Below are 12,849 nucleotides of genomic sequence, written 5' to 3'. Positions count from 1 at the left end.
AATCTTCTTATAGCCCAGGCCATCTTTGTGGAGAGCAACAATTGTATTTCTCACATCCTCAGAGAGTTCTTTGCCATGAGGTGCCATGTTGAATATCCAGTGGCCAGTAAGAGAGAATTGTACCCAAAACACCAAATTTAACAGCCCTGCTCCTCATTCACACCTGGGACCTTGACACATGACACCAGGGAGGGACAACGACACATTTGGGCACAATTTGGACATGTTCACTGTGGGGTGTACTCACTTATGTTGCCAGCTATTTAGACATTAATGGCTGTGTGTTGAGTTATTTTCAGAAGACAGTAAATCTACACTGCTATACAAGCTGTACACTGACTACTCTTAAGTTATATCCAAGTTTCATGTCTATAGTGTTGTCCCATGAAAAGATATAATGAAATATTTGCAGAAATGTGAGGGGTGTACTCACTTTTGTGATACACTGTATATGCATTCACAATCTTTTGGTATTTGGCACTAGTAAAAAGCAAGTAAGCACACTGATTGACTGACCATGGCAATTTCTTTGTACATAAGGTCAGAATTCTTTAGTCTTCCACTTTCCATTGAAGCACATGCTTAAAGGACTTTGAGCATGTGGATTTGATCTACTATTGTAAATAGTACCATGGCTACAAAGTTAATGTGGATGCTTTAAACCTTTACAACCTCTACATGCTTCTTTAAATACTCAAATGCGTTTTTGTGTTTTAAAGTTGTGAAGAAGAGTAACGTGATCCAGTTGCGTGTGGATGCAGTGAGTGAACATGGCGTCGGCCCCAAACAGTTCAGATCTAATGGAGCTGGTGTGCCTGTTTATCTGGGCAATGTGCCAGGTATTGTAATTTATATGTTACATAATGATGTAGTTTTCCTCCAATTGTTTAATGAATAAGAAAAATTAAATAGTGAATTACGTATAGTTATGTATAGTTCATGTTCAACATTGTTTTAATGTGCTGGGATTACACAGTTAATTACAATCACTACTTTCGAGTTCCTTTGAAAATCATGATGTTAGTTTAGCTAATTGGACACCCATTCTAATTATTGAATTCATGTGTTTTAGCCACAACAATTGTTAACAGGTGTGATAAATCAATTATACAAAAGAAATTATGTGCTTCCAATGTTGCAGCAGCAGTTTAGGGAAGTCCCTTTCCTGGGGCCTGCACAGAGCTAATAAAATTAACATTTTATTAAGGCTTTATTAACCAATATCAGTGCCCAGCTATAATGAATGTTCTTTTGACTGAAAAAGCACAAATTCCCACAGACAAGTCTTTAAGAAGCCTTCTCAGAAAAGATGCTGTTGTTATAGCTGAAATTATCACACAGAGGTCACTCTGTTTTAATACAATTTGTTTTTGAAATGAGATGTCCAACAAGCTTATGGTCAGGTGTCCAGATACTTTTGGCCATATAGTGTATATAACTGGCTTTATGCATTTCAGCACTAGCTACCTATTCATATGTTTTCACTATTTGGTTTCACATTGTGCTGCTTTTTATTTGTGGTTTACTATAAATGAATATGTGTTAACAATTATTTATTATGACTTACCGTATTTTCCGCACTATAAGGCGCACCTAAAAGCCTTACATTTTCTAAAAAATCGGCCGTGCGCCTAATAATCCGGTGCGCCTTATGTGTGCACCGAGTTCCAAAATCTGAAAAACTACCGGTATGCTAAGGACCCCCGAAAATGGCGCCAGTGAAGAGACATGCTTACGAGGCACAATTCAAACTACAGGCTATCAGGTACGCGGTTGTAAATGGGAATAGAGCAGCTGCGAAAGAATTCAACATCAATGAATCTATGGTTCGGAAGTGGAGGAAACAAGAAAATGAACTGCGCCAAGTTAAGAAGACGAAACAGAGTTTTCGCGGGAACAAAGCAAGGTGGCCACAGTTAGAAGACCAACTTGAACAATGGATTATTGAACAAAGAACAGCCGGGAGAAGCGTATCTACAGTCACCATTCGACTGAAGGCAACAACGATAGCACAAGACATGAAGATCGAACACTTTCAAGGAGGTCCGTCTTGGTGCTTTCGTTTTATGAAAAGGCGTCATCTCTCCATCCGCGCAAGGACTACCGTGGCGCAGCAACTGCCAACGGATTACAAAGAAAAGTTGGCTATCTTCCGCACCTACTGCAGTAACAAGATTACCGACAAAAAGATCCAGCCCAACCACATCACCAACATGGACGAGGTCCCCCTCACTTTTGACATCCCCGTGAACCATACTGTGGAGAAAAAGGGGACCAGCACGGTATCGATTCGCACCACAGGGCATGAGAAGTCGGCTTTCACTGTTGTTCTTGGTTGCCACGGTAATGGACAGAAACTACCCCCTATGGTCATTTTTAAGAGGAAGACGCTGCCAAAAGAAAACTTTCCAGCCGGAGTCATCGTTAAGGCCAATCAAAAGGGCTGGATGGACGAGGAGAAAATGAGAGAGTGGCTGAGAGAGGTGTATGTAAAGAGACCGGATGGTTTTTTCTGCGCATCACCGTCCCTGTTGATCTGCGACTCCATGCGCGCCCATCTCACCGCTACTGTGAAAAAACAAGTGAAGCAAATGAATTCGGAGCTTGCCATCATTCCGGGAGGATTAACAAAAGAACTCCAACCGCTGGACATTGGTGTAAACAGGGCGTTCAAAGTGAAGTTGCGAGCGGTGTGGGAGCGATGGATGACAGACGGCGAACACACCTTTACTAAGACTGGGAGGCAGCGCCGGGCGAGTTACGCCACCATATGTGAATGGATTGTGGATGCCTGGGCTAAGATATCTGCTTTAACTGTTGTCCGAGCTTTCGCGAAAGCCGGCATCATTGCTGAACAGCCACCTGGCAACGAGACTGACTCCGACAATGATGAGAGGGAACCCAGCATGTTTGATGGCGAAATTGCCCAGCTGTTCAATTCAGACACAGAAGATGAGGGCTTTGATGGATTTGTGGGAGAAGATTGATTAAAAAATGTGAGTGTATTGTTAAATAGTAGAATAAAGTTAAACTAAACTCACTGTTTTGCTTCCGTTACCTTTTTTTGTAGACCGTATGTTTTAGCATGCGCCTTATAATCCGGTGCGCCTTATGTATGTGTTAAGTACAGAAATAGACCCCGTAATTGAGACCGCGCCTTATAATCCGGTGCGCCATATAGTGCGGAAAATACGGTATTATGAGTTTTGGATTTTACTTTGAAAAGAATAGTAAACCATAAGGCAGTGTAATGAAAAAGTACAGCTCATTGTTGTGTTGGTTACTTTTTTCTACTGCAATGACATAAGTCCTGCCCTTTCCCATTTCCCAAGTAAGAATTCCCATGCAGCTGTTGTAAAAAAAAAAAAAACTGGAAAAAGTTAAGATGTGAATTGAACTAATTACTTGTCTTTCTCGTGTGTTGATAGATGTTGTGGAGAGCCCTGCTGTCCTCTCATCTCTTCCTGCTTTCCATGGCTGTGTGAGAAAAGCTAACCTGAATGGTCGACCTGCCATGCTCTCCAAACCACTCTCAATCTCCGGTGCAGTTGGCACTCAGGGATGCCCTGCAATGTAGCCCATTATCCATAACCAACAAATCAAAAATAGCTTTCTGATAAAAATCAACAGGTGGTGGGTTTACCTATGTGATAGATAATTTAAAGAAATTTATATTGTTTTAATAAACAAATATATATGTACATGTTCACAAAGATTTTTTTAAAGCACCAAGTGTAATGCCATTCAGAAAGAAGTGCTGTAGCCTCTACAACAGATTTTTTCAACTTGTAAGACCTTGGCCATTTACAGACCCAAAAAATGTATGCAGGTCTTTTCTGTGTATTATTGCATGTCTTGCAAAAGCCTACAAGACTGGCTTTTGACCATTGCTGGGCCCAGCCTAAAAACCCTGAGAATCACTGCTCTACAGGTTTATTTCCACTATAAACTATTACATCACCACAGCTGAGGGCTATACCACAAAGCTTACCTAATATTCCCCCGAGGTCCTCATTTTAATGATACTAATGAAGCAAGACCATTAAATGTCAACCCATGCTTGAACCTTGTTTTAGTGTCAAATACAATGCATGAGTGTACACTCTTTGGTAACAGATTATCAGTAAAGATGAGTTATGTTGCATATTCCACCTTCTACATTCTCTCAGCAGTGTGACCAGCCACTCAGGCATCTACACAAACATGATTGGCCATGTCTGGGGGATGGCAGATGCTCTGCAGTGAATTAGCTCTCTGTCCAAGGTGTTCCTACTTTGTGCCTTTTTTTCCCAGTGGAACTGGACCCACCGCAACCTTGATTGGGTTAAAGCAGATGATGCAATGTATATAGAAAATACTGTTTTATGCTGTTTACCAAAAGATAAAATAAAAGGCAGTTGTAGACACTTGTCCTGGCCTTTGGCACTGTTGAGACTCGAACCAGAGGCTCGGAAGTGAACTAGCTTTTTTTCAGACTGTTTTGCCACACATGTGCTCAACACACAACTGGCTGTAAAACGTAGTCACCGCATACTAGCTGTTCAATGGCAGCTGCACAGACAGGAGATAAGATGCAGGTGAAAAAAAAGAGGTTCACTATGCACTTGTGTCAGAGGGGGCGTGTTTTAGTCACATCTCTCCTCGGTCAGGAGTGGAGGTCAGCAGCAGCAAAAGAAGTGAAATGCGATCAGGTAAAAGAGAAAATTTGGGGGAAAATGCATTTCAAAAAATCGTATCAACCTCTGCCCAAAAAATCTAACCAGAGACAAGGATCATAACTAGGTCACAAAATCATGATGCTGTGCAGAACCAGTACTATCGGCAGCACCGACATTCCAGTTTGGATAATTTTAGAGAACTATAGTCTTTTGACAGAACTCTTAATTTTATTTCATTTTCTTCAACCGCTTTATCCTGATCAGGGCCACGGTAGGTCCTGTTCACCTGAAAACATGGCAGAGGCACAGGGCAGAAATACCCTGGAGAGGTTGCCAATCCCACCAGGACATAGCCAATCATATCTGTGTAGATACCCAGCATTATCACTCTAAACATATAATTAGGGGGCCAACCACGCTTTACATCTGGATTTAATTTTGTTTCACTTAATGAACTATTAGGCTAAGAGCTGCCCAGATTTGAAACTTTAAAGCTATCTTCTTAAACACTGCAGCAGTGCATCACTTATGTGATTTATTTTTGTATTAATGATCACTCGAAAGTAAAACTCAATTGTAATTCTGTTCATACTATTTTTATGAAATCCCCACAAAAATATTATTGTATTATTAAAATATGAAATAAACATTTTTGATATAAATTAGTTATTGAACTTTGTATTTATAAAACTTGTAAGTTTTAATCTGATAAAGCAGAGACTTTCATTATGTAACATGTACAAAACATACAAGCATATTTTAGACCTGCACAGTTCACAAACAACAAGGACAATGAGTGGACCAACAACCTAACATTTACTAATCCAAACTCATGTCCTCATCATCATCCTTCTTATCTTTGGATTTACCAGAATCGTCCTTTTTTCCAAAGCTGCTTTCCATGGCCTTCGCAAAAGCCTCCACATCTACACAACAAAGGAGAATTTATTCAAAACAAAATCAAAAATACAACCCCAAATCAGAAAAAGTTTTATGCAAAACACAATAAAAAAACACAGAGTTTCTTACATTTGCATTGACTTTCATTTAATTGCAGATAGGATGAACCTGAGATATTTCATGTTTTGTCTGGTCTTTATTTCATTAATTAATTAATTAATAAACATCCATTCCTGCATTTCAGGCCTGCAACACATTCCAAAAAAAGTTGGGACAGTAAAGCATTTACCACTTTGTAATGTTGCCATTCCTTTTCACTACACTTAAAAGCTGTTTTGGCACTGAGGATACCAGGCGATTTAGTGTTTCAGTCCAGTACCCGTACCCTCTTCCTCTGCAGCCTTGCCTTTGTAATGTGTGCAGCATGTGGTTTTGCATTGTCTTGTTGAAAAATGCATGGACTGGAAAAGATGACGTCTTGAAGGCAGCATATGTTCCTCTAAGATCTCAATGTTCTTTTCTGCATTAATGCTGCCATCACAGAAGCGTAAATTACCTTTGCCAAGGGCTCTGACACAGCCCCATACCATGACAGACCCGGCTTTTTTGACTTGTTGCTGATAACAGTCTGGATGGTCTTTTTTTTCTTTGGTCCGGAGCACACGGCGTCCATTTTTTTCCCAAAAAAGAACTGGAATGCTGATTCATCTGACCACAATACACATTTTCACTGTGTGATGGTCCATCCTAGATGCCTCAGAGCCCAGAGAAGTCGATGCTGCTTCTGGACATGGTTAACATAAAGCTTCTTTTTTGCACAGTAAAGTTTTAAGTGGCATTTGTGCATGTAACTCCGTATTGTAGTGCTTGACAAAGGTTTGCCAAAGTAATCCCTCACCCATGTGGTTATATCAGCTATTGTTGAGTGGTGGTTCTTGAAATTCACTGAAAATTCCTTGAATTGTTTAATGATATTATGCACTGTAGAGGGAGAAATATGCAAATCCCTTCCAATCTTTCTTTGAGCTACATACGTTTTTAAACATTTCAATAATCTTCTCACACATTTGTTGACAAACTGGAGATCCTCTGATAATCTTTGCTTATCAAAGACTCAGCCTTTCCTGGATGCTGCTTTTGTACCAAACCATGATTACAATCACCTGTTGACATCACCTGTTTGGAATCGCATCATTATTTAGTTTTTTAACCTCATTACTAGCCCAAAATTGGCCCTGTCCCAACTTTTTTTGGAATGTGTTGCAGGTCTGAAATGCAGGAATGGAGGTATATTAACAAATTGTTGAGCAGACAAAAGATGAAATATCTTGGGTTCAAACTGTCTGCAATGAAATAAAAGTCAAAGTAAATGTAAGGAACACTGCTTTTTTATTTTATTTGCATTTTTCATACTGCCCCAACTTTTTCTGATTTGGGGTTGTACATCAGCACTGGAATTTACTGTGTCAAACTCAAACAAAAAAAAAGTCTGACCTCCTTTGTTAGCTGCATCCACTGCTTCGGCCGGCAAACCAAACTGGTTCATGAGAGGACCGAGCTGCCCAGAGGCCAGTGCACTGCTGAACATGCTCATGGCCTGCACACAGACATGCATACATTTTATCAAACAGGTCATGCTGCGTGTTTACTTTGAAATCTTTAGAGTGAATGTGTGTATAACCTGCTGAAACTGTGGTGAGGTAAATGTGTTCTGGATCTCCTCAGCACTCTGTGGTAGTGATTCTCCTGTAGGCAGGTAAGGCTGCAGTCTCTGCTGTACCTCAGAATTCGCTAAAATGGGAGCCATAATATCAGGAGTCAACACACTCGCCAGGTCCACTACAGAGACAGGAACAGACAGATAAACATTAAAGTTGTTAAATAGAATGACAGGGAGATTATTTAGCACCACGGTTTTTATCACAACATTGGAAAATATACTTGTTTTTTTTCTTTAGTTTGTAGTTTTACACACACTGGCTTCATTAAGTATTAATACCTTATGATTTTATTTTGAATAGATATAATGGCTAGTTTTATACCCATCAATCTACATATCAATCAAATATGAATTTATAGGGGTCTTGGGTCTATACAATTGAAGACAAACACTTTGACATGGACTCCAGAGCTGCTGACTTGATTTTACGTTGCAGGCAAGTCCCTAGAGTCCAAGACTCAGGCACGTGCACAGATAGACCCCTAGTGGTACCCAAGCACCTGCCCTTTTGCCTTAGATGAGAAAAGTGCCCTTTCTGCTGGAGCCCAATTTTTTTCTACATTCATCAATATTTAAAAATTAAAAATTACCCTCTCTGTCATCAATTCCCCCCAAAAGTGTTTTGATATCTGAGGGGCATTTATTTGAGTTCTTGTGAGAATTCTGCCCCGATCTAATCCCCGCCTTGCCCCTCCCTCCTCCTCCTCCTCATGCGGTGCTGAGCGCCAGGCCAAACCGCTGCTACACTACAAACAGGTAATGACAGTGTTTCATACAAAGAGCATCCATGCATAACGCATCGCCTACACTAGGGCTGCAACTATCGATTATTTTTGTAATCGAGTATTCTATCGATTATTCCAGCGATTAATCGAGTAATCGGATAAGAAATACTTTTGCTTTAACAAAGAGCAAAAACAAATACATATTAGATTAAATAAGACATGTTTCTTAAACCAAACTGTACATTTGTATTCCTTGCATACAGGACAGTTTAACATTTTTTAAATGCAAAAATAAATAAATCAAAAATAAATCAATTTACTTTTAAAATGTAAACAGGCAACCTGAAACATCAGGTCATCAAGTCATAAATAATAATAAACAAAAATACATGAACATAAGCCTGTAATTTGTGCAACTTTCAAAACTCAAAGTTTCAGCTACAGCTCACGCAGAACATAAAGCTTTAATATTTTGTTGGGAGGTTTTGTAGTGTTTGTAGGGGGATAAAAATCTGTCAGGATTGTGTCTCTAGATGAGGTAGATCTGGTGTGTGTGTGTGTGTGTGTGTATGTGTGTGTTTGCCTAAATCTTCATTAAAGCCTGTGGTGGTTGAAACGAAGTAAAGTCAGTAAACATGAGTAAAGTAAACACGACGCTCTGATGGTGTGGATGTTATACTGAGTTTTAGTTTTATCAGCTTAAAATGATCTCAAACTTTCTGTGGTTTTCTCTGTCCAGTCTCCTCCTGTTCGCTATTTTCTCTATATATTTTGCAGTCCGCGCTATCAAATCTCGGCTGCGTCCTAAACTGATACGTTCAGTTCGCAGGAGCGGCGAACGTGTCCAAATACGTAGTGTTCATTAAACTGTCCGCAAAAAGAACCCGGATTAAGTCCTGTTAAATTCTGTTTATGTTTAAGATATTTGGGACGCAGCCCTCAGATTCTTCACGTCACCTGCACACAGCGTTAAACACGCTGCGCAAAAGTGAAAGTCGTCCGTGTAAAACACCGTGAGCTGTACATGGTTGTGCGGATTAAACGATTCCTCGATGCAAAAAATTTTAATCTATGATTTTTAGTAATCGATTTACTCGAGGAATCGTTTCAGCCCTAGCCTACACGTTCTGTACTCATGAGTCATGAAATACGTGATTTCAAAGCCTTGTCCAGCTGTTCACCGATGTTTGTCATATTTAATGAAGGTGGAGGGGGACAAACTGCAGTAGACAGATAGGCAGAGAATTTAAAGACAGTTTAACTGTTTTACAAATTAGACAAGTTCACTAGTTTTGTTTCATTTAAAGTCTTACTTATTTTGATGTGAAAGCCTGAAGAAAAAAAAGCACGAGCACAAACATTTTGCAGGAGAATGTCAAATAACTGCGGTAAAGTTTAATATTCAACATTCGTTTGACATTCGCTATTCCGATCTATATAAATGGTTGAAAAAACACGTAACACCTTCTTATTTTACGAATTCTTACACAGATGAAAGTAGGCTACATACTACAAAAACTATTTTATAATAATTTTAAGGTTAAATGTAATTATTTAAAGAAACATTAAAATAAAACCGCTGATCAAGCGCCAACTTCAGCTTAGACGTTAGGGAGCGTCATCAAACTAACAGAAAAACGTAGGGAACATTTACTCTGCACTCATTACAATAAATCCATTCAAATCTTTTAATATATTGATGGAATCATGTCAAACTATTTTTTTATAAACACAAATTAATGTTTCTCACAACCTACAAACCTTGTTTTGTAATTACTGCTTTTATTTTTAATTTATTTTAATTTATACTTAAGATCAATGAATCCATAACAAGTGTATATCAGGGATAAATCGATTAAACTGTGATGTAGTTTAATACAATAAAGTCAAACTATTTTTAATATACACATATTAATATTCCTCACAACCTACAAACCTTGTTTTATAGATAATGCTTTTTATTTTAATTTATAGTTAAAATCCGTAAATCCATAATAATTGTATATTGTAACTAAAATAATCTATTAAACGCTGATATGATTTATTATAATAAACCCAAACTATTTTTTATATACACATATTAATGTTCCTCACAACCTACTAACCTTGTTTTATAATACCTTTATTTTAATTTAATTTTAATTTAAGTTAAGATCAATAAATCCATAATATTTTTATATTGGAGACAAATAAATCTATTAAACTCTAATGTAATTTATTATAATAATGTCAAACTATTTTTAATATACACTTATTAATGTCCCTCACAACCTACAAACTTTGTTTTATAAATACTGCTTTTATTTCAAGTCAAGTAGCTCTCACAGTAAAGTGTTGAAAATAGACACAAACCTACAATATTTTATAATTACAGCATCCTGGCCAAAACGCTGTGTAGGAAAAGTCACCTTTAGTCAAGGAGTTATTTTCATGCAAGCATTTATTCTTCAACAGTTGAGGTTTACAAATGAGGAATAATCAACATTACAAACTAATATATGTAGAAGGCGAAATATAATGCTCTATAAAATAGAACAGCGTACAAACAATGATGAATAAATAGGAAAATGTTATTTAGCTGTCTATTTTATTTTATTGGCATAATAATAGGCCCATTGTTAACATTAACTACCCAAAGCGGGGTTCTGATTTGAAATCAAAGGTAGGTCTTAAGTTGAGCTACATGACAGTCTGGTGAGGTAAATTGATACTAGTAATGGTATATTATTAGTGTAATGCTTCAACTCTGTCAGAAAACAGTAAAATGATGTATACCCTTTATGGAGATTCAGTAAGTCACTCTTGATTATTATGCACAACATTGATTCATCTCATTTACAAATTTTGCAGCAATAATGCCAAGAAAAGAAAAGGTTACAAAAGCAGAAAGAAAAGGAACTACAGCAGCAGCTCAGGGTAGCAGCTCTCTTTTATCCTGGATTAGGCCATCTACCAGTAAAGCAAATGAGGGAGACGTATCAGTATCAGTTGTTTGGTTATTAAAAAGCGCACACAATATGGCCTTGTTTTTGCCTGTTTTTCATTTATTTATGCAATTTTATCATTTGAGTTATTTGATTAGATGTGTATTGATTGTGTTAACAAAATAAATATATAAGTTAAATATTCTACTGTGTTTTTTATTAATAATTTTGGAGATAAGTTATCTTTTATATCTTTTATCTTTTTTTTTTGGCTTGAGCACCTGCCCCCAAAAATGTCTGTGCACGTGCCTGCCAAGACTGCTGAGAAAAATAAATATCAAACCATTGTAACAGGTGAAGTCATCACCTCTCTTACCTTCCTGGTCCTCTGAAGTCATGGCAGGCACATTCATGGTGGCTAAGATGCTCTGGAGGTCACTCAGTTGGATGTGCTGTGTTGGACTCCCCACTTCTGCAGCCAGGGAAGAAGACTGGTGGGCCGGAGTTGATGGGGGAGTCTGAAGATATGGCAGCAGTGGTCACTGGGGTGGTGGGAGCCTGAGTGGAGCTCTGACGTGCAGCAGAGCCTGAGGAGAGTGTAGCAGCTGCAGACTGGCTTTCAACATAAGTGATGGTTAGAATCATGGCTGGATTACTGACCGGGCCAGTGGGGCCAGCGCCCAGGGGCCCTTGAGGTCAGGGGGCCCCGGGGGGGCCCTGGCCCAAAACATTTTGCGATGCCTATCAACATTTATGATACAATATATTTTTATTTCCGAGGGCCCTCCATTTTAAGGATCCTCTGACTATTAGGGACTTTGACCCCAGGGCCTCTTGGGGGCCCTAGCCATGCTTTTGGGGCCCCTAGCCATGCTTTTGGGGCCCCTAGCCATGCTTTTGGGCCCTAGCCATGCTTTTGGGCCCTAGCCATGCTTTTGGGGGCCCTAGCCATGCTTATGGGCCCTAGCCATGCTTTTGGGCCCCTTATGAAAATGGATGAGGCGTTGTGGCACTGCTCTGACTTCGACTTCTGGCTATTAGGGGTCCTAGGAAAGAGGGGGGCATATTTTTAGAGGGCCCTGGTTATGAGAGCCCCTACCAGGGGGCCCTAGAGAAGAGCAGGGCATACCATTAGAGGGCCCTTGATCATGAGGGCCCCTGCTATGGGGCCCTTGACTTCCATAGAAGTCGTTTACCATGGCTCCTTGACTTTCTAGGGACCTACAAATTGCCAGGCAAGCTACCATATTTCATAACAGACGTTTTGTTGCAAATATGCGATTCAGGCCCTTACTTAATGTTTCTGAATTTGTATTGTTTCAAAATTATTATGTTCAATTTCTATTAAGCGCAGAGACACAAATTAATTTAGCAATTTTGCAATGATTTAAATTTAAGACAAGCAATTTATCTGATGAATGCTATCTTTGACACCGATTAAATTGAGTGAATTTGGCCAAGGGTGTGATTTCACTTATGTGAAAACAACAAGCCATTTGACTAGTTTCATGTTTCCCCTTTAATAAACAACAGTAAAGAGACCAGTGGTCACTCTAGCTCTAAAGGAATGCATGAAAGGAAAAGTGCCTTTTCATACAACAGAACTGCAAGCTAATTTTACTGAGTAGCACAATTTTGGTTTGGTGACAGATGATGAAACAGCAAGTGGTTTTGTTGTAGTAGCTGTGGCTGCGTATGCGTGTAACCCTGATATTTTGTTTGAGGATTATTTATTGGAAAACATATTTTATTCAGCTTGTTATTCAATGACTATTCAATGACAGTTTGACATGACTTGACATGTTTCAAGGCAGTGTGAAGGGGTCTCGACAATAATTAAACTTGATTTAATATCATTAACACAGCATTTTTAATATACTCAAAACCTTCCCCCTGTTTCCCTCTCCATGCCTCTCTCTCTC

At 38.9% G+C, this 12,849-nt stretch overlaps 2 protein-coding genes across 3 annotated transcripts in view; one reads left to right on the top strand and one right to left on the bottom strand.

Moving 5' to 3' along the window:
- lama5 (laminin, alpha 5) overlaps positions 1 to 3,701 on the top strand; it is a 159,378-nt gene extending 155,677 nt beyond the window's left edge. Inside the window, exons 79-80 of the mRNA XM_063016164.1 lie at positions 720 to 839; positions 3,429 to 3,701. Coding sequence (XP_062872234.1) covers positions 720 to 839; positions 3,429 to 3,577 — 269 coding nt within the window. The 3' untranslated portion in view covers positions 3,578 to 3,701. The remainder of the gene's footprint in view (positions 1 to 719; positions 840 to 3,428) is intronic.
- Positions 3,702 to 5,426: 1,725 nt separating this feature from the next.
- adrm1 (ADRM1 26S proteasome ubiquitin receptor) lies at positions 5,427 to 11,580 on the bottom strand. 2 transcript variants are annotated; one of them, XM_063016161.1, is made up of 4 exons: positions 11,304 to 11,580; positions 7,240 to 7,397; positions 7,053 to 7,155; positions 5,427 to 5,584 (listed from the first exon to the last, which is right to left on the bottom strand). In XM_063016161.1, the coding sequence occupies exons 1-4, from the start codon at positions 11,338 to 11,340 to the stop codon at positions 5,478 to 5,480; spliced, it is 405 nt and encodes a 134-aa protein (XP_062872231.1). In that variant the 5' UTR covers positions 11,341 to 11,580; the 3' UTR covers positions 5,427 to 5,477. The 2 variants fall into 2 exon arrangements, with proteins under 2 accessions (XP_062872231.1, XP_062872233.1); XM_063016163.1 differs by lacking the exon at positions 11,304 to 11,580 and adding an exon at positions 8,683 to 8,743.
- Positions 11,581 to 12,849: the final 1,269 nt, after the last annotated feature.

Source organism: Trichomycterus rosablanca, chromosome 19 (genome assembly GCF_030014385.1).
Source record: "Trichomycterus rosablanca isolate fTriRos1 chromosome 19, fTriRos1.hap1, whole genome shotgun sequence".
Classification (NCBI taxonomy): domain Eukaryota; kingdom Metazoa; phylum Chordata; class Actinopteri; order Siluriformes; family Trichomycteridae; genus Trichomycterus; species Trichomycterus rosablanca.
The sequence above is the reverse complement of the archived record's forward strand: the minus strand, read 5'-3'. Positions and strand labels throughout refer to the sequence as shown.